Source organism: Pleurodeles waltl, chromosome 9 (genome assembly GCF_031143425.1).
Source record: "Pleurodeles waltl isolate 20211129_DDA chromosome 9, aPleWal1.hap1.20221129, whole genome shotgun sequence".
NCBI classification, from domain to species: domain Eukaryota; kingdom Metazoa; phylum Chordata; class Amphibia; order Caudata; family Salamandridae; genus Pleurodeles; species Pleurodeles waltl.
Window position 1 is genome coordinate 981930516 of NC_090448.1, and position 26153 is coordinate 981956668.

Here is a 26153-nt window from a genome sequence, read left to right on the forward strand (position 1 = left end):
ATAAATTATGCAAAACTGCTTGTCCTACCGCTGCATCCATCCTGTCAGCAGCATCCAGGCAGTAGTGTTGAGTAAAGGTGTGGCTGCGAGTCCATGTTGCCGCTCTGCAGATCTGGTTTAGAGGCACTCCTGCGAAGAGAGCTGCTAACGTAGACACCGCTCTAGTAGAGTGTGCCTTGACATTGGTTGATAGCAGTCTTCCCGCTAGCTGATGACAGAACTGTATGGCAGAGGAGATCCACCGTGCTATGGCTTGTTTGGAAACCGCATTCCCCTTAGTGAGTTGGCCATAGCTAATAAACAACTGATCAACTTTTTGAAAGGTGCTAGTCCTCTGTATGTAGAATTTCAGACACCTCTTAAGGTCTAGGTAATGTAATGCTCGCTCTTCTGGAGTTCGAGGGTTCTGGAAGAAAGATTTAAAAACCACTGGCTCATTCAAATGAAAGTTCGAAGGAACTTTAGGAATGAATTTTGGGTTAGTCCTCAGAATGACCATATCTGATTTAAACTGCAGAAAAGGTGGTGAGACTATGAATGCTTGAATGTCACTAACCCTCTTTGCGGAAGTAAGGGCCAGAAGGAGCTCCTTCTTTCAAGAGATGTATTTCAGGTCGGCTTTGTGAATAGGCTCAAATAGATGCCTCATTATTTGGGACAGCACAATATTCATTTGCCAGGAAGGAGGAGGGCGCTGAATCGGAGGAAACATCATAAACAAGCCTTTTAGAAATTGCTTTATTATCCTGGATGACCATAAAGATGGTAATACTGCCGTACGGCAGAAACGAGAGATGGCTGCTAGGTGAACTTTGATAGACGAATGGGAGAGAACTGATTTTGGCAAGTGTAAAAGATATGGAAGGATCTGCTCTGGAGCAGACTTTCGAGGGGGAACATTAAAGGTTTTGCACCATATGCAGAATCTCCTCCTCTCAAGTCTGTACCTCTTATTCGTAGACTGGGCTCTGGCACACGCAAGCACCTCTCGACAGTCTGACGGGATATCTAAATCGTCAAACTCATAGAATTCAGGAGCCAGGCCGATAATCTAAGTGAAGTCGGGTTGGGATGACGGAACTGCCCCCGATTCATTGTTAGCAAGTCTGGTGTTGGTCTCAGTCGCATGTGAGGCTGTTCCGAGAGGAGTAGAAGCTCAGTGAACCAAAACTGGCACGGCCACCTGGGAGAGATCAAGAGAAGTTGGTACGGTTCTCTCTTCGTCTTCTGAAGAAGTCTCGGGATGAGTGGGAGCGGGGGAAAAGCATAGGCATAGATCCCTGACCGTTTGATCAAAAACGCATTCCCCTTAGACCCTCTCTGCGGTTGCCAGCTTGCGAAGTGTTGGAATTTTTTGTTCTCCCTTGTTGCAAACAGATCTAGACTGGGTTTTCCCCAACGACGAAAGAGGCGGTCGAGAGTTGCCTGGTTGAGCTCCCATTTGTGACAGGTTGGCCGAGTTCTGCTTAGCGCATCTGCCAAAGTGTTGGAAACCCCTGGGAGATGTTCCGCTCTGATTGTTATATGATGGTGAAGAACCCAATACCACAGTTCCAGTGCCTGAAGAGACAGCGCCTGCGATCTTGTACCCCCCCTGCTTGTTGATGTAATGCATGACTGTGGTGTTGTCGGGTCTTATCAACACAGAGGAACCCCTGATTTTGGCGAGGAAGGCCTTGAGCATAAGGAAAACTGCCTTTAATTCTAATATGTTGATGTGGAGAGCTTATTCCTGTGTGGACCATCTTCCTCTCACTGATTGGTCCTGTAAGTGTGCGCCCCATCCCTCTAAAGACGCATCCGTTGTTAGAATGTGTACTGGTTTGCCTTTCAGGAAGGAGAGACCCTTTGAGATAAGAGGGGTATTTTTCCACCACTTTATGGCTTGACTCGCTGGTAAGGTTATTTGGACAATATCGTCGAAAGATCCGTTTATTTGTTTCCACTAAAATCCAATTGTTGAAGTGTTCTCATGTGGAGGCGACAGTTTGCTATCAACGGAATGCACGAAGAGAGCATCCCCAGAAAAGACTTGTAAGTCCGGAGAGAAGTGGACCTTCTTCTGCTGAGGTGGCTCGCTAGATTTTGAAGTTTTTTCTGTCTGTCGTGAGAAGCAAAAGCTCTTGCTCACTCTGTGTCCAAAACAGCCCGCAGAAAGGTGATGTTGTTCGACGGGTCCAGGCGAGACTTTGGGTAGTTGACTGTTAGACCCAATGCCTTGAAGAGGGATCAGCATGTCTTTGTGTCTTTGGCCGCTGTTCGTGCCTTTATTAGCCAGTCGTCTAATTACGGGAACACCTGAATTCCCAACTGCGTGAGGTAGGTAGGCTGCAACTGATGCCAGGACCTGGGTGAAAACTTGTGGGCAGATCTGAGTCCAAAAGATAACACTCTGAACTGATGATGGGTGCCTGCAACCTTGAACCGTAAGAATTTTCTGTGACTGGGATGAACAGGGATGTGGAAGTATGCCTTTTAAATTATAGTGTACCCAGGGATCTAGCTGTTTCCGTGTCTGCCTTTATGGACTGCAGGGCGTCATCAATGTGCTTGCCAAACAATAGTTCTCCATTGTAAAGAATGTCTAGGATCCTCAGTTGCACCTCTGGGCGAAAAGATGTAGCTTTCAGCCACCGCTGACGTCTTAGTACAGCAGCCCCAGCTAACTGGCGGAAACCCGTAGATGAGACATCGATGACACAGTCTATAATCTCTGCAGAGATCTTCTCACCTTCCTGTAATATCTTACGTGCTTCCGCTCGACTATCCTCAGGCAGGAGGTCGATAAACTGGGATATGTGTGACCACATCTCACAGTCGTATCTTTCCAAGATTGCCAGGGAGTTCGCTGCCCTGACCGTGGTGGCTGCCATAGTTGAAAACGTTTTCCCAGTTGAATCTAACCGCCGCCCTTCTCTATCCGGGGGCGCAGTAAGGGGGTAAGACGGATTCCTGGACCTACGCTGGGCTGCCTGAGATATCACAGAGTATAGTTTAGGATGACCAACTAAGCAGGCTGGTGAACTGTCTGGTGCCTTGTACGTCTGTTCCTGCCTTGGCAGCACCGCTGTGATTGAAAACTGGGTTGCATGACCTTAAGACCCTTTTCCCAAATAAAGTCAACAATCGGTATTGCTCTAACCGATTTTCTAATGTCCTCCTTGAAATCGGAGGAAACAATCCGACAAGTTGGATGTTATGGGCAGTTGAAATCTCTTTGCTGCTCTCTCCATCACACTATGGAAGCCACCAATGTCTTGCAGTGGAGAATTAATCGGTGGTGGTGTAGAAGGGGATGGCGTTCAAGTTTGATAATCATCCCATTCCTGGAGAAACGATTCAGAGTCCTTTATCTCGCCCTCTTCTTGTTCGTCATCCGACGAAGGCAGATCGTTATCCTGACGTGATGACGGGACTGGGATAGGCCCTATAGACTCTGATGGTTGATTGGGAGGGCTCAGTGGCATGGGTGGAGGTTGCACCGGAGTGGCTGAGCCAGGTGGAGGAAATCTAGCATAATACTCCTGCATCATGTGCTGAAGGTTGGCAATCAATGACATTGGCATTTGGATCCTTTGCTCCTGTTGCACCTCTTGAGCTCCTGGTTGCCTCTGTTCCTGTAAGGAGTGTCTAGATCCAGCTGTTCGGTCTCTGCCTCATCATCTTTCTTCCTCCTGACATTTTATACACTAGTCTGAAGGGGTACGTGCCATCGGGAACAGACCATCGTCCAAGTAAATGTCTTCCTCCTCCTCATCGTTGTCATCAAACAAATGCTGTGGAGCTGCTGGCGACACCTTACTAGGTGACGTATGAGAGGGCAAAAGAGTTTGGTGACTGGATTTCAGTCTTATTGTCAGAATCCTGAAAGGCAAAAAAGAAGATTCTCTAGATTCTTTGGTAGTGGACTCAGAAATTTGACCCATCGACGGTGCAGTGGTCGATGGTGTTGTCGTTGACGGTGGTGCCGTCGATGGCGTAGCTGTCGAAGGTGTGTGGTCGTCGTCGGTGATCTCGTCAATGGTCCTGTCGACAGTGAAAACCTCTTTGACAGCGAAGTAGATTTTCGTGCTGCCTACACTGCCGTCAGTGGAACTGCCGTCGATGATGCTCTTTGCAGCTTACCCACAGACGCTGATGTAGACGGTGCGCGTGTCGACGATAGAGACCACACTTTTTTCTCAGTCTACGGTCTCTCTGAAATCTTTATCGTTTGAGCAGCTGAGGGACCATACTTTAGACTCACCGGCGTTATAGTTGTTGAAGACAGCGGTGATGAAGTCATAATCATAGGCGACGATGGAGCTGTAAATGCTGCCGTCGCTGTAGTCATCAATGAAGCAAAGCCTTCCGTCGACGATGAGCTCATTGATGGTTCCATTGACGATGTGTAGATTTTAGATGCCGAAGGTGGCAGGGAGCTTGATGATTTCTTTATCTTCTTTGAGGTGGTAGCTGGAATAGATGGCTCAGAGCAAACCTTACCCACCATGTTCCCTAGAAGTTGAGGGATACTCATCAGCTCTTTCCTTGAACGCATGTAGCCTCTTGGCTGACTTTCTGGTTTCGGGAGAAGAACTCTCCACAGACCTCTTCATCTTCTTTGAGGCAACTGAAGTATCACTGTCTTCCTCATCAGAAAGAGTCTCTCTGGGCTTACATTTTTTGAGCCAAAGGAGGAGTCTGGCTTCTCTATCTCTGAGAGTCTTGCTGGGAAATGTTCTACAGATCTTGCAGTCCTTCACCTTATTTTCTGGATGAATACAGTAGATACAGTCCTTGTGAGGGTCCTCACAATGAAGCCTTAGCTTTCCAAAGGTGTTACTTGGTCTAAATAAACCTTTCTTAGCTGTGGACATGATGAGTACAGCTAAAAGTTAGGAATAAAATATCTGGATAATATCTCCGGAAGAGAAGGTAAACTGAGCAGAGCTCAGGGAGACTCCCTTACACATGACGTGCGGTAGAAAATCTGAGAGACTGAGCCTCTGTGCTGAGGGTTCTAAAGGGGTGGTCTCACCTAGTTGGCTGAACTTTTGGCCTTTTCTAATAAAGCTAATAAGCTATGAAAGTGAATGTATTTTTGCCATTGACTACATTGGGAAAAAAAAAAAAAAAAGAGATTTTTGCTACTTCTTTCTATGTACCGTGGGACTCCCACTTTGACAACGGGGAATGATTCAAGCATGTGAATCTATGAAAGATACCCCAATACTGGAGAAAGGACGTTTTCTGTGTGGTGTAATAAGGAGGAGTTAAGATTTTGGTGATTTTAGCCAGAGCACTACTTTAGTATGATCTGCAAGGGGTTCTTGTGTGGTGTGCCTAGGAGTTTTGGAGTTGGGCGTGCTAGGATTTTGCTTTGTAGCATGACAAGTGGCTTTTGAGTGCCACATAGCTATATTTAATGTGGAGTGCCACAGTACTCTTATCTTGAATAAGGATTCATCAGTGTGGTGCACCACAGAATCCTTTAGTATTGTGCTCCAATGGTTTTGTAAATATCATGTGCCACAGAATTCTTGAGTGCTTCATGCTGCAAGGTACTTTATTGTGGTGTGCTACAAAGTTGATGAGTGTGCCACATGGTTATGGAGTTTAGTATGTCACAGGGGTGGAAGAGAAAGGAATGTTAAGTCATATCACCTGCGAACAATCTGTAGTACCCACCTTTCTGACAGGATTGCCTGCCAACCCAGTAAGAATTGTGAATTCTGCCTCCCACTGGGTTGCTCTGTCCCTGGAAGGTACCCTTAAGAAGTTTGGCAGTTGGGCCTGCAGGGGTGGAGGTGGGTGAGTTGACTGGGCCATACTGGGGGGCCTTTGCCCCCCAATCCAAAGGACATGAGAGTAGCAACCAGAAAACACCTGCCATTAACAAAGTGAAGGGCCAAGCTTGTAGAGGAAAAGACACGTTTGCTGAATGTTTCCATTTGTTCAGATTCCCTATCAGGGAAGTGAAAAGAAATGTGTTGGGATTAGAGCAGTGGCAAGAAACCTGCACTACAACACTTTTTGGTGAGGGGTGCTGCGAAAAGAAAAGTCAGGTCCCCTGGAGTAGAGCGATAGCGACTGACCAGTGGGCCAGTGCATAGATTGGTCTAAGCTCTCAACAGGGTATGTTTTTACTCATTTATTTTATTGTGTGAATAATTAAAACCACAGCAATAACTTATACAGTGTTAAGTTTCTAAATCAAAAAAGGTACAAACGTTTTTACAATTAGTAAAATGCCAAAACAAACAAAACACACAAGTTAACTTGGGCTGCCATCAGAGGTGGCTCTGGAAGTTTGTGGCAATTGTAAAAGCCTTAGTGCAGACAGTTGTTCCAGTGCCTAACAGAATCAAAGTGCAGCATACAGCTATTGTCAATCGGTGTGGCACCAGCAGTCTGATGCTTACCCCTAAACATGGGTCATATTTAGGGTTAACGAGCACAGGCAACTTCACTAAACTCATTGACTAAGATAAAGTGCAAGGTGCAGGATCAAAGAATAGTAGCAGAGACTCATAGGCAACTTAAGCCGTGCTCAAGAAAGGCAAACGGCGACACAGAGACCCACCTAAAATTCACACCAGAGACCAGCACAAGTAGTAGCAGAGGAGTATGTGGAATGCTTAACCAGAGACTGGAGTGAAACTGCGCACAATATGGGGTATAGAGCAACAGCAGACATTTTGTCACCATGAATGGGTGCGGCAGACTAGCGCTCGCGCGTAAAACATGCATCTGGTTAGCAGATTATGTTCAATTAAAGAGCTAGCATGGGCAGTGGCTCCAATGGCTGAAACTGTCTATGTGCAATTTACAATTTGATTAAAATAACAAAAAAATGACCAATAAGGTATCCATCCGTACCTCGCAGAAAGAAAGAAGGGGCTCCAGGGTTGTCTGCCCCAGCAGAATGACCTCAGTGAAAACATCTGTCTTAAACTCCAAAGTGGAGCCCTGTAGGTCAAGAGTTTTAGCTGCTCTATGCATCACCATGGTGTGGGAAGAGAATTCCTCTGTGCCTAGTCCAGGGGGAGGAAAGAGACTGGTCTCCGGTGAAGTATAGAGGCCCCTCACCTCCTGTAAGTCCTCGTACCAGTTGTCATCCTGGTAGGGCGGAGCAAACCCATCATCTAGGCCAGAGTCATTATCCGAATTGGACCCAAAAAAAGAGTGCAGTGAGTGCTGTCTTCCCTGTGGCAACTCAACTGGGGTCGTACCGGTGTTGAATGGAACAATCGGGCCGCCTCTTCTGGCATTGGTGAAGTTGGCATTGCATAGATGTGCCAATGGCGGCGTGGGTCAAGGTGCCGGAAGTTGCGTCAGGACAAGTGCTGGAGGGAAGACAGGCTCAGAGGGTCCAACTAGCTCTGAGCGTGTAAATTTTCAGACTAGGAACACCTTTAGGGTGATCAGCCTGAGGTGGACATGACTTAGGGAATTCCACCATCTTGTGTGTGGTGGAATTTAGGAACTCTGGACAGGGTGATGTCCACTCCCCACGCCTGCCTGTTGCACCTGACCCTCAAGGAACAACTGACCTGTCCTGCCGCTGCAGCCTCCAAGACACTGGGAAAGGGGCCAGTGCTTTGCAAATTGTCAGGAAGAACTCCCTTGGAGTAGAGGAGTTGCTCCCCTGCAACCGCAGGCACTCAAGCAAAACCTGTGAGGACAAAGATGGTCAAAAACCCGATGCCAGGCATCACCACTGCACCTGAACCACCTAGCCGGAGCTCAAGGGGCCAGTGGTGTCAGCGTGGTCCCCAGGCCCCCCAGAAACTAAGCCCAACCTGAGTTTGCCCACTGTGGACTTCAAGACAGCATCTGCAACGTGTTTCTGCAGACCCCCTCAATCGCGAGTGAACAGGAGACAAAGACCTGATGTCTCAGGACACCTCTGCACCCGCCCTCCCTGGACCGTAGAGGAGAGAACCAAGGGTGTCCCCACATCTCCCAGCCTTGTGAGACCTCACTCCACTGGTTGGCTTGGTCAGAATGGATGCCCAGTCTACGCCTGCAGACTGTTTCTGCTGGCCCCCCCTGCAACCATGAGAAATCCTAGCAACGGACCCGACACTAAAAGGCACAGCTGCACCCGCACCAGACAGCCCGAGGTGGAGTGGACTGACTGTTCAAGTCCATCCGTGCAGCAACTTTGTGACCGGACCATTTCCCATTGAAGTGAATAGGACACCCGATGCTGTAACACACCTCTGCACCCGAACACCCCAGATCCTCCTGAGGTGACCTGTGGTGTGGTGTGGACTTGGACCTTGTCTCTTACTCACCTTAAGTCTCGGAGAACAGTCCCATAAGTTACTGTGAAGTATCTGAATGCAGTATATGTTTTCCCCCATAGGATAACATTACGGCAATCACAAATTGCACTGTCAACTTTTAAAAACTCCAAAAATCTATAACTGGAAAAGTACTCACCTGGTTCTGGTGATCTTGGCATCAAAGTTTATATAAAAGTACATGTTATTTATATAAATTGGTGTCAGATTTCTTTTTGAGTGTCTATCACTTACTACCGGAGTGTGTGACTTACATTTGTAGCACTACCCTCTGATATACCTACCTGCTCGACCACACTACCTACAAAGAGAGCATTTGGGATGTAATTTGTGCATCTGTGATACCTCTGGGGATTGCGTGGACTCTTTGCATAGTGTACCTCATTTTGGTCCACTATATACAGAGCCAGCTCCCTACACAACATTATTGATTTCTATTTTAAAAACAGTACTTTAGTACATATACACGTTCTCCTTTTGAGAAAAGCTGATGGAGAGTGTGGCTAAAATGCACCAAACTGAAAATGAAGTAGGCTCCTACAAAAATGCTCAGTATACTAAAAATGTTTTCTATCCATATGAATATGTATAAAGTTTTAGGGAGTTTTGTTACCAGTGGTCATATATGGTACAAGTGTGATTCCACTGTTATCCATTTCCTTTATTAAAATTAGACATTGCATTAAGTCACAACAGAACCAGCTTTAAGAAAAGGGCTAGAAATTATTTTTGCCTAAGATCCAGATAAAAGGACTATACAACTACTTGAGTCAAAGTTCTAATTCCACTCATAATAAAATTACTCTAGCTTAGCGCCTTCACAAAGTTTAGGCAGTCTGTTCTTTGCATCAAGTCAGAAATATATTTATTTTTTATGTAACAAAGCATTACACAAACACTCTTCTACCCATGTACGTTTTCTTCCTTTTGTCAAAGGATATAATTTAATGTCTTATCGAACAACTTACTTACCTTTAGTAATGCCTTATCTGGTAGAGACAATAGCTAGCTGCAGATTCCTTATATAGGAAAGCACCCTTTTTGGCATAGTTAGCCCTCACTTTTTGCCTGGTACCTGACGTAATTTAGACTGCTAGTGCACTGGGTCCCTGCTAACCAGGCCCTCAGCGCCAGATCTCTCTTCCAAAATGGCACAGTTGTTTTGCACAATTGGCAAACTGTTTAGCTACCACTGTCCCCAGCAACATTATGGCTTCACTGCATCCTAGGATGTTTGGGATCAAGCATCCTAGAATAATAAACCCACACTGATCCCAGTGATGGATTCACATTACAAATGCACCCAGAGGGCACCTTAGAGGTTCTCCCTGAAAACCTACGAGCTACTGGTGTGTTGACTGTCTGGTCCTGACCAGTTCAGCCACCACAGACGCATTTCCACCCTCCCCCAGGTGAGAGTCAGTGCTCTCGAGGCCAGGAGACAAAAGCCTGCACTGGGCAGAAGTGTTACCCGCCTCTCCCAGGCAATATGGACATTCCAGGGCGTGGAGCTTCAAAGACCTTGCTGCCTTTGAAATGCGACCCAGGCCTCTCCAAATGTGGAAATGATCGACCCCCTGTCATGACCCCACTTTTGGCGGCAGCACAGGTGGGAAATTTAGGGGGTGTGCCCACTTCATGCCAGTCCCACCCATAAGGTGGAGGAGCTGAAGTGGACACTACCTTGCAAATTCCTCCATCTTGGTTTAGAAGGAATTAGGCCACTAGGGTTAGGGCTATGCCCACCTCCGATAAACAGTGTTCATAAAAAGGGTGTAGTCACCCTGAAGCTATTGGCTATCACCTGGCACACCCTGTACCGCCCCTAAATTGAGTATTTAGGTGGCATCAGATTGATGACCTAAGAAGAGCTGGACACTAAAAGATCACACAAGCAGAGACGACTGCAGACACCAACTGACTTGGCCCCACCTCTGCCGATCTGCCTGCAGCCCTTGGTGATCCTGCATGAAAAGACGACCCATACTGCAGACCAGCGACCTCCAAAGCTTTGAGAGGACTGCTTGCCTTTGACAAAGATCAAGACCTGTTCAACAAGAAACAAACTCTACCCTGAGGAACTGTGACGCCGCCTCTGGGCCCACATCGGCACCCGACGCCCACGGATCGAGTCAAAGTGTCCCACCGGTCCTGTGAAGGTTCCCCAGCAATCCTGAGCTAGAGTCCACCATGAGCTGACCCCTGCTGGTCTCTACCTCAATGTCTAGAATCACAAACTGAAGACTCCCCCTTGACTTCAACCTGCCTGATAAGCTGTTCACGATGCCAAGGAACTCCCCTGCACCCGAAGCTCCTGGGCTTTGGGGAGCTGGACCAACGGTGTCCCTACGTCCCACAGCATTGGAACTTATCTGGGCAGCTGTGGGTTTTCTTCGTTCAGCCTCCTGGCCCAAGCCTGCAGCCTTTCTCCAAAACTGATCTCTCCGATTGATTTACATTGGGCGCCCAATGCTGTGTTGGCACTCTGAACCCGGCCGTTCCTGTGCCTCTGAGGATGCAAGTCTGGTGCTGCCTTGTGGTCCCCTTTCTGTTTACCTCAACCCCAGGAGATCGGCCCCTGACACCGCTTTACTCACCTGTGAGCAGTGCATCTTCGTTCACCCCCAGTCTCCATTGGTTAACAGTGGGCACCCACCCCCGAATTTGACCTCTGCACTCAGCCACCCCTGTACCACTGTGGGTGCACTCTTGGTATTGATTTGAACCTTGCCTGGTGTTTACCTGAAACCCTGAAGAACTGCATTCTTGTTTTCCTCCCACAGGTTAACTGTGCTGAACTGAAAAATGTCACTAAGTGTTGATTTTTGCAACTGCAAAGTATATATGCTTAAAAATCTACTTACCTGATTGCGAAGTTCTTGGGTTTGTAATACATATAAAAAGGAATTTTATTTTTCTAAATTGGTCTCGGATTTATTCTTTGAGTGTGCGTCTCATTTATTGCCTCTGTGAGTACAGCAAATGCTTAGCACTAACCTCTGATAAGCCTAACTGTTAGCCCACACTACCACAAATAGAGCATTAGTCCTATCTACTTTTGCCTCTGCAATACCAATTTGGGATCCACTGGACTCTCTGCAGTGTACTTCATTTTAGTGCACTATATAGAGAAGCAGCATCCTACACCCTACTTTTGAATTTCCCTGGGCTTCCGACTGGATCTGGAAGATTTTTCATGAGCACTACCCCTGCGCGCTTGGGGAAATTCAAAGGTACGGAATCTGCGGATAGAAGAAACTACACCGTCATTCCGAGGCAAAAGTATGTCTGGCTTGCTATGCAATACGTCCCGTCTTTTAAGTCCCTTAATGTGCCATTGGTCGTCCCATCAAATACTTTAGAAAGGTAACAATTGCTTTAATTTAAACATTTTATTGTTTGAGTTTAGGCAAAAAACAGTGTAGATATTAATCCCAAGTGAACAGCATGTAAGGCAAATTCTAAAAAAAAAAAAACATGACAACGTAAATTCCCTAATGCTACCTTTTCTATATGATCACATACCAATGTCAGATCCTGCATATACATCATGCACCAACACAAGGATGGAAGCATGACGTTTCCTTCAAAAGTCTTCCTTTAAGGTGTACGCAAACCACTCTCAGTTCCCCAAGGTGTAATAATGGGAAGTTTTCAGAGTATGAGACTGCTTGTGAGTGAGGCCCGGCATACATACGAGAACGTATAAATTGGTGGATTGGTATTCTAATATGTCAGCAAAAGGAACAATTAGCATCCCAACCTTATAACACACACCAATCCTAACACTGTACCTTAACATCCCATCCAAACATACATATCCCAAATCTCTCTCAACTCACACCCATCAGACATAGTAACCCTATCGACTCCACTCCAGCCCTCTTTTCCCAGCCCTGAGCCCTAAAACTGACCCCTGCCGCAACCCCCTGTCTGGCCCTGAGCTATAAACCCCGTTCTTCTAGTCCCGAGTCCTAAAACCACACCATGGCAAACTGATATCCAGGCCTCAACCATCTTCCCTACCATATATACTCAACCCACCACTTCCGTAGCCTCCCACCTAAGAGCAATTCTCTCTCCCAGCCCTGAGCCCTAAGAACACTCCTTTCTCCTAGCCCTGAGCCATAATACTCCCTTCCCTAGCCCTCAGCCCTAAAAACCGCCCTCTCTCACAGTCCTATCCTGGCCGAACCCCCCAAACATACTCTTGATCCTAAAACCCTGCTCTGAAGCCTAAAACAGCCCCCCAGCTGTACTCACAGAAAAACGTCATTTGTAAAGTGCTACCAGCACAACAGGTTCATGAACACTAATTCATCTGAACAAGGGCCAGAATCTTTCTGTTCCAGGGTAGGTGCTGCTCTTAAACAATAAAATAAACAATTAAAATACTTTTCTCCATGGAATAAAAATGCCACTGAGAGGCCTTTTCACACCTTTGCGTTGCACCAGTCCTGGCCTAGGCTTGCCATGACGCCGGCGACGCTTGCGCACTTCAAGGGATAGGAGTTTCCGTTCATAAAGTGCTGCATGCAATTTGATCTCTGAATAGGATGAAGAGATTCCAAACTCCATTCCACCATCTCGCAGAGATCTAGAAATGCAAAGCAAAGGTCAAAGTTTATTGCATTATGTGAGTACTCATGGTGCTATAGACGGCTCCATCTGCTTCCTCTACTCTATAGCTCTGTAAGCATATGACATACATCTGTATCACCAGCAGAGTTCAAGATCCTTGAATAACTTTTGCACTCAATTTTGACAGTCCTTGGATAAAGTAAGTTATTCTGTTTTAAATGACTCGGTGCTTATTGTAAACCAAGTCACAAACGTGCCTATTGGAGTCCTGATTATACCAAATTGAATCACAGTCCCACCATGTGAGGTGCATCTTACAAACTGAGAAATCACCTTCCAACCTAGGGACTCATCCTACAAACTGAGGAACCAACTTACACACTGGGAAACCATCTTACAAACTAGAAAGAGCTGTCGGTCAAATGACATCATCCTATAAAATAGGGAAGTATTTAACAAACTTATGGACCTCCCCACACCCGCAGGAGGAGTGCTACAATGTGAGGAAGCATCACACAAACTGAGAAACCATTTAAAACAACAGGAGAAAGATCCTACAAACTGAGAAACCGAGGAACAATTACAGACCTAGGCCCCATCCTGCAAACTAAGGGTCAAATTCTACAAACCAAGGGCTTGATCCTGCAAACTGATGGTCAATCTTATAAAACGAGGGGCAGTCCTACAAACAGAAAGCTAATCGTATAGAATACCAGTTGTACAAAGTAAGGGAAAATCATACAACCTGAAGGATTTAGAAAACTAAGGAATGATCCTAAAAAAGGAGTGACAGCCCCATACAAATCGTAACACAATTCCTTGCTTCCAAAAAGTAAAAGATAATGCAGCACAGTAAGACATAATCCTATAATTTGAGGAAAAATCTGACAACCCTCTTTAAGGGGGATACCTTTATCCGTTGTTTCCTCATCTTTAGAATATCCCAATGTGCCAGACCTGATCCACAAGATTTTTCACCATAGTCCCTGTGCGCTGGTAGGTGGCATGGTGCGGCTCTACATTGACCCCGTTCCGCCTCAAAGTGACATCTGCAGCAGCATATAAGTGCCACCCAATGGCACTGACCTCAGTTTTGTTCTGATACTGTCTGAGCCCTTGGACGTGGAGCCCAAAAAAACAATGCTTTGTGCCATAGTGCAGCTCTCTTATTTGGGACGTGTTTAGATGGAAAGGAGGCCATTCCACAGAACGAGGAGGCAGGAGGGCAATAAGGAATCTGTGGTTAAAGTGTCCACCAGAAAGAGCATTACTAAACGTAGGGATCTTGATGAATACTTCAAACAACAGATTCCTCACCTTTAGAATAGATACCAAAGCAGTACATTCCCAGGTGGAGGTGTTTGTGGAATGACTCCGATCAATACATCCTGCAGAACTGAATGGTCAAAAATCCCTTCCCGTCTGACATGGCTGTCAAGGCAGTAATACTTGGTGAACATATGCACTAATGCTAAAAATGAGGCCTGACAAATATCTATGGGAGGGACCTTTGCATGCCAGTGGAGTGGAATGGGCCCACTGTCCTTAACCCCTTCCTTGCCAGTGTGTAGCAGATCTTAACGCTCAGGACTCTCCATATGGACCAAGTCCTTTTCTGCAATGCCTTGCCTTTCCCCACAAACAGCTGATCGTCCACCTGGTGACCTTTCTTACAATCAATTTAAAAGCTCAGAGTTCTTTTGGGGTCCAAATAATGGAGTCTCTCCTCTTCCTTCAAGAAGTGAGGTGAAGCAAAGAATGTTGCAAGTGTAAAGGACTATCTGAAATGGAGGCCTAAAGCAGCCTCTTTATCAAAGGCTGTCTCTCACTTTCCTACTGTAGTCCTCAGCACAAGCTTATCCTGAAAGATGGAGGTGTAAGGCAGCTTGAATGAAAGAGCCTAAAGCTCACTCATGGGAAGAGCTGAAGTTATTGTGACAAGAAAGACCTTCTTCAGAGTCTGGAGATGTAAAAGGCAGCTGTACATTGGCTCAAACGGGTTGCACAGTTGTGTGTCGGGACAACACAGGCATTGACAACGCCTGCCTTAAGAACGTGGCCCAAACCACGAATGCGTACCTACAATTCATTTCTTTACCACGCAAGTCATTACAACGACTTGCCTTGAGGAAAGTGCTGGAGTTTGGAATAGTATAATTTACTATTCCAACTCCAGTCTGCGCCACAGTAGGGAAAGTGTTGGACTTAAAGTCCAACATCAGTGCAACAACACTTTCCCTAAGGCAAGTCGTTGTAATGACTTGCGTGGTTAAGGAATGCATTGTAAAGACATACTCGTGGTTCGTGCCTCGCTTTAAAGGCATAGCGTGGTTTGAGCCACGTTGTTAAGGCTGTTTCCTGGGTTGCACATACAACAAGTAAGGACCAAATTAAGATTCCACTGAGGCATCACAAAATGTTTAGGAGGAAACTTATGAACTAAGCCTTTGACAAATCACATGCTAACTGGTGATTTAAAAAAAGGAGAGTTGGTCCAGTAAATGAAAAGATGCCAAAAGGGCAGACAAATAACTTTTAGCAGTGCCCACTGCAAGCCCTTACAGGGCCAAAGATAAAACAAACAGAATTACAATGACAGTTTGGTCTGTAATGGGTCCATATTAAGGGTACCACACTAAGCCACAAACTTGTCCCAACGTCCAGCCTAGATAGACTTTGCCGAAGGATGCTTAGCTGCAATAATGACATCCACTACTTCAGAAGTAAGATCAAATGTGGTCAACTGCCACTGCTCAGTCTCCATGCATGATGGTGTAGATGTGCTGACCAGTGTGCATGACCATGTTCTGATGCTGCTACAGAAGATCAACAGAAGCGGGAGCCTTATCGAAGAACAAATGCTCATGCCCAGAAGTTCCAGGTACCACACTCTCCTAGTCCTAGGCATTAGGCTGACTTGGGTCTTTTGTTTGCCACTGAGGAGAACACGCAATATCAGCATTTTTGCACACTGGAGTTCCCACGAAGGCTCTTTATCTATCTAGAGTGGAGCACAGGACTCCTGAATGCCTCCCCACCTCTGCCTCCCCTGCCTCAAGTTCTGAAGAAGATCTCAAAGCCACCATCAGTGGGACCTGAGACCAAAGCTGAACAATAGAAATTATAGTTCTGGGCTTGCTGCTCCATAGGGAAATAACAATAACACACCACACCCAGGGTAGCTCCACTGAAAAGGAGCCCCTGCAAAGTAGTGAGGTGTGATTTCAGCACATTGATAGTGAACTTCAATAATGTCATGCAGGCCGCCGTCCTCTGGAGACATGAAAGGTAATACTCAAGAGGTGGTCCACAACTGACTGAAGCGAGCCTGCCTTCAACAGCCAGTCTTTGAAGTAGAGGAAGACTGGTATATTGTGTGAACACCTCCACTTCCCTGTTATAGCCCTAGAAGTCACTGACCTAGCTGCATCAAATCTGATATACTGAATGTATAAATTCTGCAAGCAATTTCCCTCATATATAGTGAAAAAAGCAAAAATGGGATTTCCTAAGTACCCAAGTATCAACCTTAACTACAGTTGCGTGCATACGCCTCTACGATATTTATACAAAGCAGGTTTTTTTTAAATAGCCAATTAAACCTTAAACATTAGACATGCGGAGGATGTATGTCACTATTTCTTCTATCAATATTTTGGATTCCATAATTTATTTTTCTGATTACCCTCACCTACTGTAGTTACCGGTTTGTTTATTTATTTATTTATTTATTGGACTTCCGATGCTTCTCCGAGGTCAGTGTAACTTCAGAATCATGGGCCCACAAAATAAAGGTAGGGCGAAATTGTGGTCCCCAAATTGTAGTGGTATATCCACGCAGAAGCCTTTCACTTTTACTAATGTTGTTTAATATACATTTGAAATAATTAAGATATACATGCTTCTCAGCCTAAGACAGAGAAAACTGACCTGCACTTTTGAGTGCCCAGACGGATCTATTAATTAAATCGCTTAATATACCCCTTTCTAAAAATGTGCAACATAGTGTGGTTCTAATGTGAAGCACTACTATGCCCTTGAGCCATGTTGGCACTAAATGCAAAAAACAGCATATTCGAATAACCAGCAAATCAGAATGGATCTTACATGCACACAAACTGATTACTGCACGGTGGCCTTCATTAGGCTGAAACGTCACTTGAATTTCTGGATGGGCCTTACTGCCCAGGAAGGTCAGCTAGGATGCCCATGCCAGGCATCTTGTTGCACACCCACATTAGCTGCACTTCACCCCTTCAATGGAACCACATCAAGGGCAGAATGCTTGTTTCGAGGTGTAGTTGGGTGAAGAGTCCACAGAAAAACACCCCACTGACAGCTGTGCCGCAGTAGACAGTTCAATCCAGCACTACTGGACCGAACAATCAGGATGCATTTGTTGACCTGGTTGGGCGCAGTGTGGGGTTCCTTTGGGTTGTGGGTTGATGCAGAATGTGCTGTACTAAGGGAGGAATGGAAGGGACAGGACTAGACAGGACACTATTAGAAGAACTCCCTGAAGATGACAATGGCCATTACGTATACAGCATGCACACCCTTTTTATGTTCATAAAAGGAATTATTCACAAACTAAATGGTACTCATTTTAGCAATTTCAGAAGAATGAAAATTGGAGTTATCCTAGCCGATACTGAAAACTACTATGTGAAAGGTGCACACATTCCAGCAGTGGTTGTTCAACTAGTCGATGGCACAATGTATTGGGTCGATATCTTTTTTGGTGGGACTGCAGCCTCCACCTTCTTGGCTCTGGGAATAATTCTGTTGGTTTGCTGTACAAAACAGACTCCTCTTTGGCAAAGGAAAGAATATGAGGAAGGAGAACATGACTGTACACAGGGTGAGCAGCTAGTATGCTGGGTCTTGTGACGTCTGAAGGCTCAACAAGCATTCGCAAAGCCAAAAGGTGTCACCTATGCAAGATCTACTGGCTTTGCCAATGTGTTTTAGCCCCATTATTCACCAGCCTGGATGTTGTTCAGCCTGCCTGTAAGTGAGTGGCATAGAGGAGAGTTGTGTGGAGTGTCGTATAGTGGAATGGCGAAGAATGGAGTAGAGTGTTGTGGAGTGGAGTGGCAGACAGTGACGCGTATCAGAGTGGCATAGTGTCGAGTCACGCAGAGTGTTCTACACTGGCCTGCCATAGAGTAGCGTGAACTGGTGTAAAGTGCACAGATGTAGAGTGTTGTAGTGCTGTAGAGTGCAGTGGCATTGAGCTCAGCAGCGCACAATGCAGCACTGTACAATGCAGTGACGTAAATTAGAGTGGTGCACAGTAGTGTAGTAGATCAGGGGGTAGTGTTGTAGATTGACGCAGGGTAGAGTGGCGTAGAGTACAGTGGCGCAGAGTAGAATGAAGTGACGTGGAGTGGCGTAGAGATGACTGATGCAAAGGGCAGTGGTGCAGAGTAGAGGTGAGTGGCACAGTGCAGTAGTGTAGAGTGCAGAGCAGAGTGGCATATAGTGCAATACCATAGAGTGGTGTAGAATAGCACAAAGTGGTGTAGATTATAGTGCCACAGAGTGCAGTGGCATAGACTGCAGTTGAATAGAGTGGTGTAGTGCAGAGTAGAGTGGTACAGAATTCAGTGGCATAGAGTGCAGTGTTGCAGAGTAGAGTGTCAGAGTGCAGTGGTGTAGAGTGGAGTGGCGTAGAGTACAGTGATGCAAAGTAGAGTGCAGTAACAAAGTGCAGCTAGGTAGAGTGCACTGGAATAAAGTGCAGCTGTTAAAAGTAGAGTGACGTAGTGTGCAGGGGCATAGAGTTGAGTGGCACAGAATAGAGTGGCGTACAGTGCAGTGGCACAGACTAGATTGTTTTAGAGTAGAGCGAAGTGCCATAGAGTGGAATGTGCAGGGCAGAGTGCAGTTGTGTAGAGTGGCATAGAATGTAATGGTGCAAAGTGATGTAGCGTGCAGTGGTGCAGAGTAGATTATAGAGTGGCGTACAGTGGATTGGCGTAGAGTGCAGTGGCACAGAGTGCAGTGTTGCAGAGTGGCATAGAGTGCAATGGCATAGACTGCATTTGTGCATAGTAGATTAGTGTAGCCTAGATTGGAATGGTGTAGAGTAGAGTGGTGAAGAGTGCACTGGCATAGAGTAGAGTAGTGCAGGGTAGAGAGGCATAGTGTGAAGTGGCGTACGGTGTTGTGGCGTACAGTGGAGTGGTGCAGAGTGCAGTGGTGTGGAGTAGTGTAAAGTGGAGCGGTGCAAAGTAGAGTGCAGTGGTGTGGAATGGTATGGTGTAGAATGGTATGGTGTAGAGTGGAGTGGTGTTGAGTATGCATGGTGTGGTAACACACTGCCATTACATACAACACATTTTCTATTGAAATGACCATTACATTTGCACAAACAGTTTTACTAATAAAACTATAGAATTCACAGATGAAAATGTGTAGAAATAGCATCACCTACTATATTGATTGGCTTTGATCATATTAAAGTATTTATTTCCAACACAATTCACACAGAAAATGTGCTTCATTTGTTTGTTCATAATTCTGATACATTCTGAAATACTTAAACAGTTCATTTAAACACTGTCTTGTGTTAGAAAAAAACTCTTTCCTATCCCCAGTATCCAGCAAAATTGTCACATAAATCCTCTCAATTTTAAGATAGAGAAAGAAAAGTAAACAAGCGCTCTTGGAAGACAGTGCCTCGTTTTTGACATTGGTCTTTGAATTCATAGCAAACGTGCCAATATAAGACTAAGATTTAAAGGCCTGTTAACAGAAAGCGAGTTTGTGGAAGGAGAGAGAAACCACGGTTTAGTGAACAGGAGAGTCGATTTGTACCTGAATAGTCTAAAGCAAATAAAGCCAGCAAATGAAAAGCCAGAAAGTATGAGTTACAAATCACAAAGTCAACAGTAATAATCAAGGAGCGGAATGCGGGTCAACTTTCTGAAAGTCCCCAAGATGTCTTTAGGCTGCGACTTAAAAAAGGGGAGGCATGTTTATGCAGATCTTTGAGTAAAGGCGGAGGATAATCCATCTGATACTATCGCTGCACCCTGGTAGCGATGCCTTTGTCAACTAGGCTTGCCCTGGCAAAAAGCGCCCCTGCAACTCCCTCTCTTGTCATGGGAACGGGCGTGATAAAAGGGCATTTGGGAGGTCTGACGAATGGTCCACAAAGGCCCGTGCCCAAGTGATAAAGTGTGCCAGGCTGGTAGGGGGTGCCTCCGCGCGGCAGCGGCTTCCTGAGAGCGAAGAATGATGAATAGCCCTTCTCACACACGATGCCTGCGCACGGCGGCAGGAAAAGGCAGGTTTCGTGGGAGGCTTTGGTCTCCATCACTCCTCCACTTTCCCACACTCGACGGAGGAGGGCCCAGTGTGTTGGCTCATCCGAGCATCCCCTAGCCAGAATCTGTGGCAGGCTGCTGCCTATGAAAGGCGATGGGCGGCCGCCTGGAGCTTTCCCAGCTGCTGCAGCGCTGCCACCCAGAAGATGTGTATATGGAGACTGATGAATGGGGAAAGGCACTCCCCTCCCACTCCCTGGCACTTCACCTCCCGCCGGGACATAAATCCTCCTGGGAGGCGGCAAGACAGTGTGTTAAACGAGCACCGCGGCCTTGACCTTCACCGGAGAGGCGAAAATACCACAGGGCCAGCGGCCGGCTCGAGACTCCCTGCTCCCAGCCTCCAGCGGCCCGATAGAGACGCGGAAGGGCGAATCCTAGTGGGCTGTTGCCTTTCACTCCTTTACCGCTGTTCCTCCTGTCCAGCTATCCTCGTTTAAACTGCTGAAACTTTTGCTAATCAATCACTCTTCCCGACTGGAAGTCAGCGTATGGGAACTACTCTATCCACGTGACGTAGCTAGCTGTGTCCTGTCGCAAATTCCACTCGATAACTATCGTGTTTTAGTAGCTATGAATCAAATTGTACAGGGTGATTCGTTACGTGTACCAATCTTTGGTAATTTGTGCAGGGCCAGCTCGTAGCTACTGGTGAACGGGACAAAGAAGACCAGGGGAAGGAAACGAGGCGTCGAGCCGCGGGTTTGCGCGCGAGAAGAGAGGAAGGAAGGACGTGTGATCTTTTTAAAGAGCGAGGGAGAGAGGATTGGACCAAACGTTGTAAATTCTGACACGATTTATATTTTCCAAAAAGGCCGTTTTAACAGACGTAGAAAGACGTTATCGTAAAAATAATAATGATATTTTTTTTCGAGCCTTAGGTTATTATTGCTTTAAACTTTTTTTTTAAGTGTTTGCGCTCAAAATGTGATCAGAGGCAACAGCGAGACTAGGATCGCCTGCCTGCACGCGTATTCAACGTATTTTCCAAAAAGTCCGTAGGTGGATGCTTGATTTGAGCAGAGTTAATGCATTTGTTTAATTAGTAAAATAAATGCAGCGGTCCGCAAGTTTCTTAGGAGCCCCACTGACGCCCCTTAATGCTCGAATTGCACCCCCCCCCCCCACCAGGCTGCCTAGTACCTATTCAAACACCTTCCATTTACTGTCTGTCTCACTCCTGCAGGTTTTCTTTTTATTCCCACTTTCTCTCTTTACCGCAGTTTTTCATTTTCTTTTCCTTCTTCTTTTACCCTCTTCTGCATTTCTCTTGCTCTAAGTCAAAGTCTGATGAAAAATATGTCTTGGTACCTCAAACCTAGAGCTGGTTCCCACCACCTGCAACCACTGCCACAAATTAAGCACTGCCTATGTTTACAACTGCAGAAGTAACTCTCGCCAATACATGGGAAATTAAAGGAGTACAAGGCCCAGCAGTTCTCACAACCATACTATTTATTATTTACAACTAAGGTCATCTCTCATAGTGACTGTGGCTGCCACAAGGTGCCAAAATGTGTGATCCTGCACAAACAATTTTAATGTTACTCTATCTCAGTATTATGTATGTTTACAAAGTTCAACTTCTGATAAGTGAAAATTAAAAGCTTTTTCTTGGTTCATTTAATGTATGAATCTCAAAACTGTAAAGGTGATGACTGTTAATCATGCGTCATTGAGGATACTTATTACTAATATTATTACATTGGTGCCAGGGGCATTGTAGCTATGGCTGTCATGTGTTAACCATAGATAGACATTCCACATTCACAAACCCTTTTTCATATTACTGGTGACAACCAACATATATATGTTAACTAATGGCAGTCGCCAGTAGATAGTTATAGTTAGAACGTACTTTCTGTAGAAAAAGCGTGTTTTCCCCCTAATAACTTTGGCGTTGTTTGATGAATCTTCACAAAATATTCCAAGAAAATAGGACGCTCACTTCAGTGTCTGTCTGGAAAGTTTTGGGGTGATCTGTCAAGTGAGGGCTGAGAAAAAAGGGGGGTCCCCAAAAAGCTTTTCCCCATTCATTTTTCCAATGGGATTTTGAACAGTGATAGCACCCGAACCACTAGACGAAATTACACCAAATTTGGCAGAAAGGTAGCTCTTGGTCCAGAAAGAGACATTTTTGTTACTTAGTGTAAATCCATTCAGTACTTTTTGAGATATTAAAGATAATCCAAGTTTGTTTATGTATGGCATCGCAAACCCTCCCCATCTCGTGCTGAGATCCGATTGGCTGCCAACACTTCAACAAGGAAGTGTTGGCAGCTGTATTGGGACTCAGCTTCAGCCGAGTTCCAGAAAAAAACATTAAAAAAACAGATAAGGGGCCAGGGTAGGGATAATCTGACCCCTTCGCTCTGGTGCTGGGGCCCACCCAGGGCACAAAAGCATTTGGAAAAAAAAAAAAAAAAAATCGGAAGTTGCAGCAGATGCGTGGAACTGCCGAAAATGTGAAAAAAAATAATGAAAAAGTGCGAGCTCCAGCGCTTGATAATGCTGCGGCCCCCTGTGGCCCAAGTCCTCAGGGCATTGCCATTTTAATGTGGAGGGGCCGCGCCCCAGGGACTGCCACCTCCCTGGGGACCTAATGAAAACTACAGCAGGGGACTGCCCACCCACCCTGGGGGATCGCCCGCCTCCCTCGGGGTATTTTAGTTAGAGGGGTATTGCGGTCTCCCTGAAGGAGCCAACAAAGGCCCCGGGGACCGCCACCCCCTAGGGCCGGCTCCTGCTATGTCCCAGATTGCCCATCACCTGGGATATAGCGGTTTACTGACTGCTCCCACCAAGTCACAGCAAACACTTCACTTGGATGAAGTGAGAGCTGTCAAACAGCTCTCACTTAATGTGAGGGGAAGTTTTCTCTGTTTACCTGCCTGCAGATATGCAGGCAGGGAAACAGAGGAAACATTGCTCTCACAGAAAGGAAGCAGCTTTAGCAGCTCCCCCTCAGTGACAGCAGTGCTGGCTCCCACAGGAGGTGGGGAGCAGGCTGAGACCGCAGGGGTCTTCAGGCATCCTGTGGTCCCCAACAGTGTCACTGGGTACCCTGGGGGTACCAGATCACATGGCCGGGCCCCAGGGGATGGAGTGCATGGCGCTGAGATTTACCCTGAGCAGGGTGGCCAGGCAGTCCCCCCCCCTCACCAAAAAATGTAAATAATTAGGCCGGGCCCTGGGGGATGGAGTTCCCAGGGCCAAGATCGGTCTGGGGTGGGGGGCATGCAGGGTTGGGTGGTTATAAGGGTTAGCCCCTAGAGGTAATAACTATATGAAACAAAAATGACCGAAAGTAATGCAGTGTAAGGATAAGTTACTTACCTGTAAATCCTAGTTCTCTTCCAGGGGTATCCTCATCAAAGTAATAAACACTGAATATTCCTGCCCACGTGCGGGTACCCAGGAGCACATACAAACGCACATGTATATGTATGAAATATCTATGAAAAAATAACATTTACGCCGAGAATGTCAATACAAACATAATATATACATTTGCAACAGTCAATGCAGCCTATTTAGAGAAGCAGGCTAAAAATACTTTATTTCTTGGAGTTTTTTTTAAAAACATATATTGAAAACTTCAATTAAAGGTGAAAACTTCTTGCAGTTAAAATAGAAGATATAGAACATGGAGGCACTCTATTTTAAAGAGAAAAAACTACACTGGAAATAAAGGAGCATTATTAGCCAATAGGATGTATGCAGGTTAACACAGCAGACCTAAAAATTTGGCACAGTGCCTTTAAGACCCTGAGCACCTCCAGTATTTCACCAGTGAGGTGACAGTTGGTTCACAGTTAGGTCAGTACTTTTTTCGGTGGATAGGAGAAATAGAATAGACCAGTAAGTAGTCTTGCACTTCTAAAAATCACATCCGGGGAGGAGGGTGGGTTGTTTATGACTTTTATGAGGATACCCCTGGAAGAGAACTAGGATTTACAGGTAAGTAACTTATCCTTCGCTTCCAGGGGATCCTCATCAATAGTCATAAACACTGAATAGATTAGCAAGCCCATCCCAAACTCCTGTGGACGGAACAATAGAAGTGCAGAAAAAAACTATATGCTATGCAAATACATTTCTTAGAGAAGCTTGACCCACTTGAGTGTCTGCTTTGGCATCTGAATCTATACAGTAGTGCCTGGTAAAAGTATGTACTGATCTCCATGTGGCAGCCTTGCAAATCTCGGAGATGGGTACATTCTTAAGAAGGGCTGCAGTCGTCGCTTCCCCTCTCGTGGAGTGAGCCTTAGGTTTAGCTGATAATTGCTTGTTAGCCAATTGGTGAGCAGTCAAAATACATGAAACTATCCATCTAGAAATAGTTTGTTTTGAAGCAGCTTCCCCTGTCCTCATTTGTCCATAGTTAACAAACAGACGATCAGATTGTCTGATTGACTTAGTTTTATCAAGGTAAAATTTGAGCACTCTCTTAAGGTCCAGGGAGTGCAAGGCTTTATCCACTGGAGTAACAGGTTTAGGGCAAAAACGCTGGAAGAGATATCGTCTGGTTAATGTGGAAGTCCGACACCACCTTAGGCAAGAATGATGGATAGGTTCTCAGAACCACCCTGTTATCATGGAAAACCGTGAAGAGTTCCCTCGAACATAGAGCCTGAATCTCGCTGACCCTTCTAGCAGAGGTATGGGCTACCAGAAAAGCTGTATTCCACGTAAGTGTTGTAAAGAAGCTTTGTGGATGGGCTTAAAAGGAGAGGCCATAAGTCTAGACAAGACCACATTCAATTCCCATGGAGGTGAGGGTTTCCGAATCGGTGGAAGGACTTTTTTCAAGCCCTCTAAGAAATCCTTAACTACTGGCCTAGTAAAGAAAGATTTTTGAGAGGGTGACGTACGATAAGCTGTAATGGCAGATAAATGTACCTTAGTAGAGAAAAACTGCAGTCTTAACTTCGCAAGATGTAACAGGTAAGGGAAGATAACCTCCTCCTGGGCCAAAATAGGATTGTAATCGTGCTGCCGGCACCACATGTAAAACCTTTTCCACTTGAACGCATAAGAGCGTAGTGTAGATGGTCTTTTAGACTCCTTTAAAATATTCATATATTCCTGCGAGAGTCCTAGATGTCCATATTGCAGGAATTCAGGAGCCATGCTGTCAAGCTCAGAGAGGGAAGGTTGGGGTGTAGAATTTCCCCCCCCAATCTGTGGAGGAGATCCGGTCTGCACGGCAGCCTCTTGTGAGGTTTCTCTGACAACTGGAGGACATCTGTGTACCAGTATTGTCGAGGCCATTGTGGGGCTATGAGTATCATCCTGGTTTTGGACCTGTAGAACTTATTGATTACAGCAGGTATCAGGGGAGTCGGTGGAAAGACATAGAGTAATATCCCTGTCCAGTCTATCAACAGGGCATTCCCTTGCGTCCCCGGATTGCAGAACTTGGATGTGAAGTTTGGGCATTTTTTGTTGACATCGTCTGCAAACAGATCTAATTGAGGCTGACCCCACCGTTGGAAGATGTCTACTACTACATCGTCGTGAAGGACCCAGTCGTGGGAGTCTATTTGACTTCATCTTAGAAATTCTGCTTCTGCGTTTTGCTGTCCCGAAAGATGGACCGCCGTGAGAGACATTCCCCTCGCTATTAGCCAGTGCCAGATGGTTTGAGACTCTCGAGACGAGAGAATGAGATCTCGTGCCCCCCTGCCTGTTCAGATAATTCATCAAGGTTGTATTGTCCGTCGGGACCAGAAGGGACTTTCCTTTGAGAGATGGGGCAAACGACTTAAAAGCAAGATGGACTGCTCTCAGTTCCAGTAGATTGATGTGGTAACTCTGTTCCTTGCTGGACCATAGGCACTGAGCTTGGAGGGGACCCAGATGAGCTCCCCAGCCCTGTAGTGATGCATCCAATACCAGGGTGTCAGAAGGAGTGGTCAGGTGAAAAGGAGCCCCCACCAACAGG

The 26153-nt window shown here is 46.0% G+C and overlaps 1 protein-coding gene and 1 long non-coding RNA gene across 6 annotated transcripts in view; one reads left to right on the plus strand and one right to left on the minus strand.

Annotated features, from left to right (window-relative positions):
• TTLL5 (tubulin tyrosine ligase like 5) overlaps nucleotides 1–26153 on the minus strand; it is an 899574-nt gene that overhangs the window by 609039 nt on the left and 264382 nt on the right. For all 5 annotated transcript variants that reach the window (XM_069208446.1, XM_069208447.1, XM_069208448.1 and 2 more), the window contains one exon: nucleotides 12731–12888. In XM_069208446.1, coding sequence (XP_069064547.1) covers nucleotides 12731–12888 — 158 coding nt within the window. The remainder of the gene's footprint in view (nucleotides 1–12730; nucleotides 12889–26153) is intronic.
• Nucleotides 1–26153, plus strand: part of LOC138260193 (uncharacterized) — a 331452-nt gene that overhangs the window by 92153 nt on the left and 213146 nt on the right. The gene's annotated exons all lie outside the window — the stretch shown is intronic.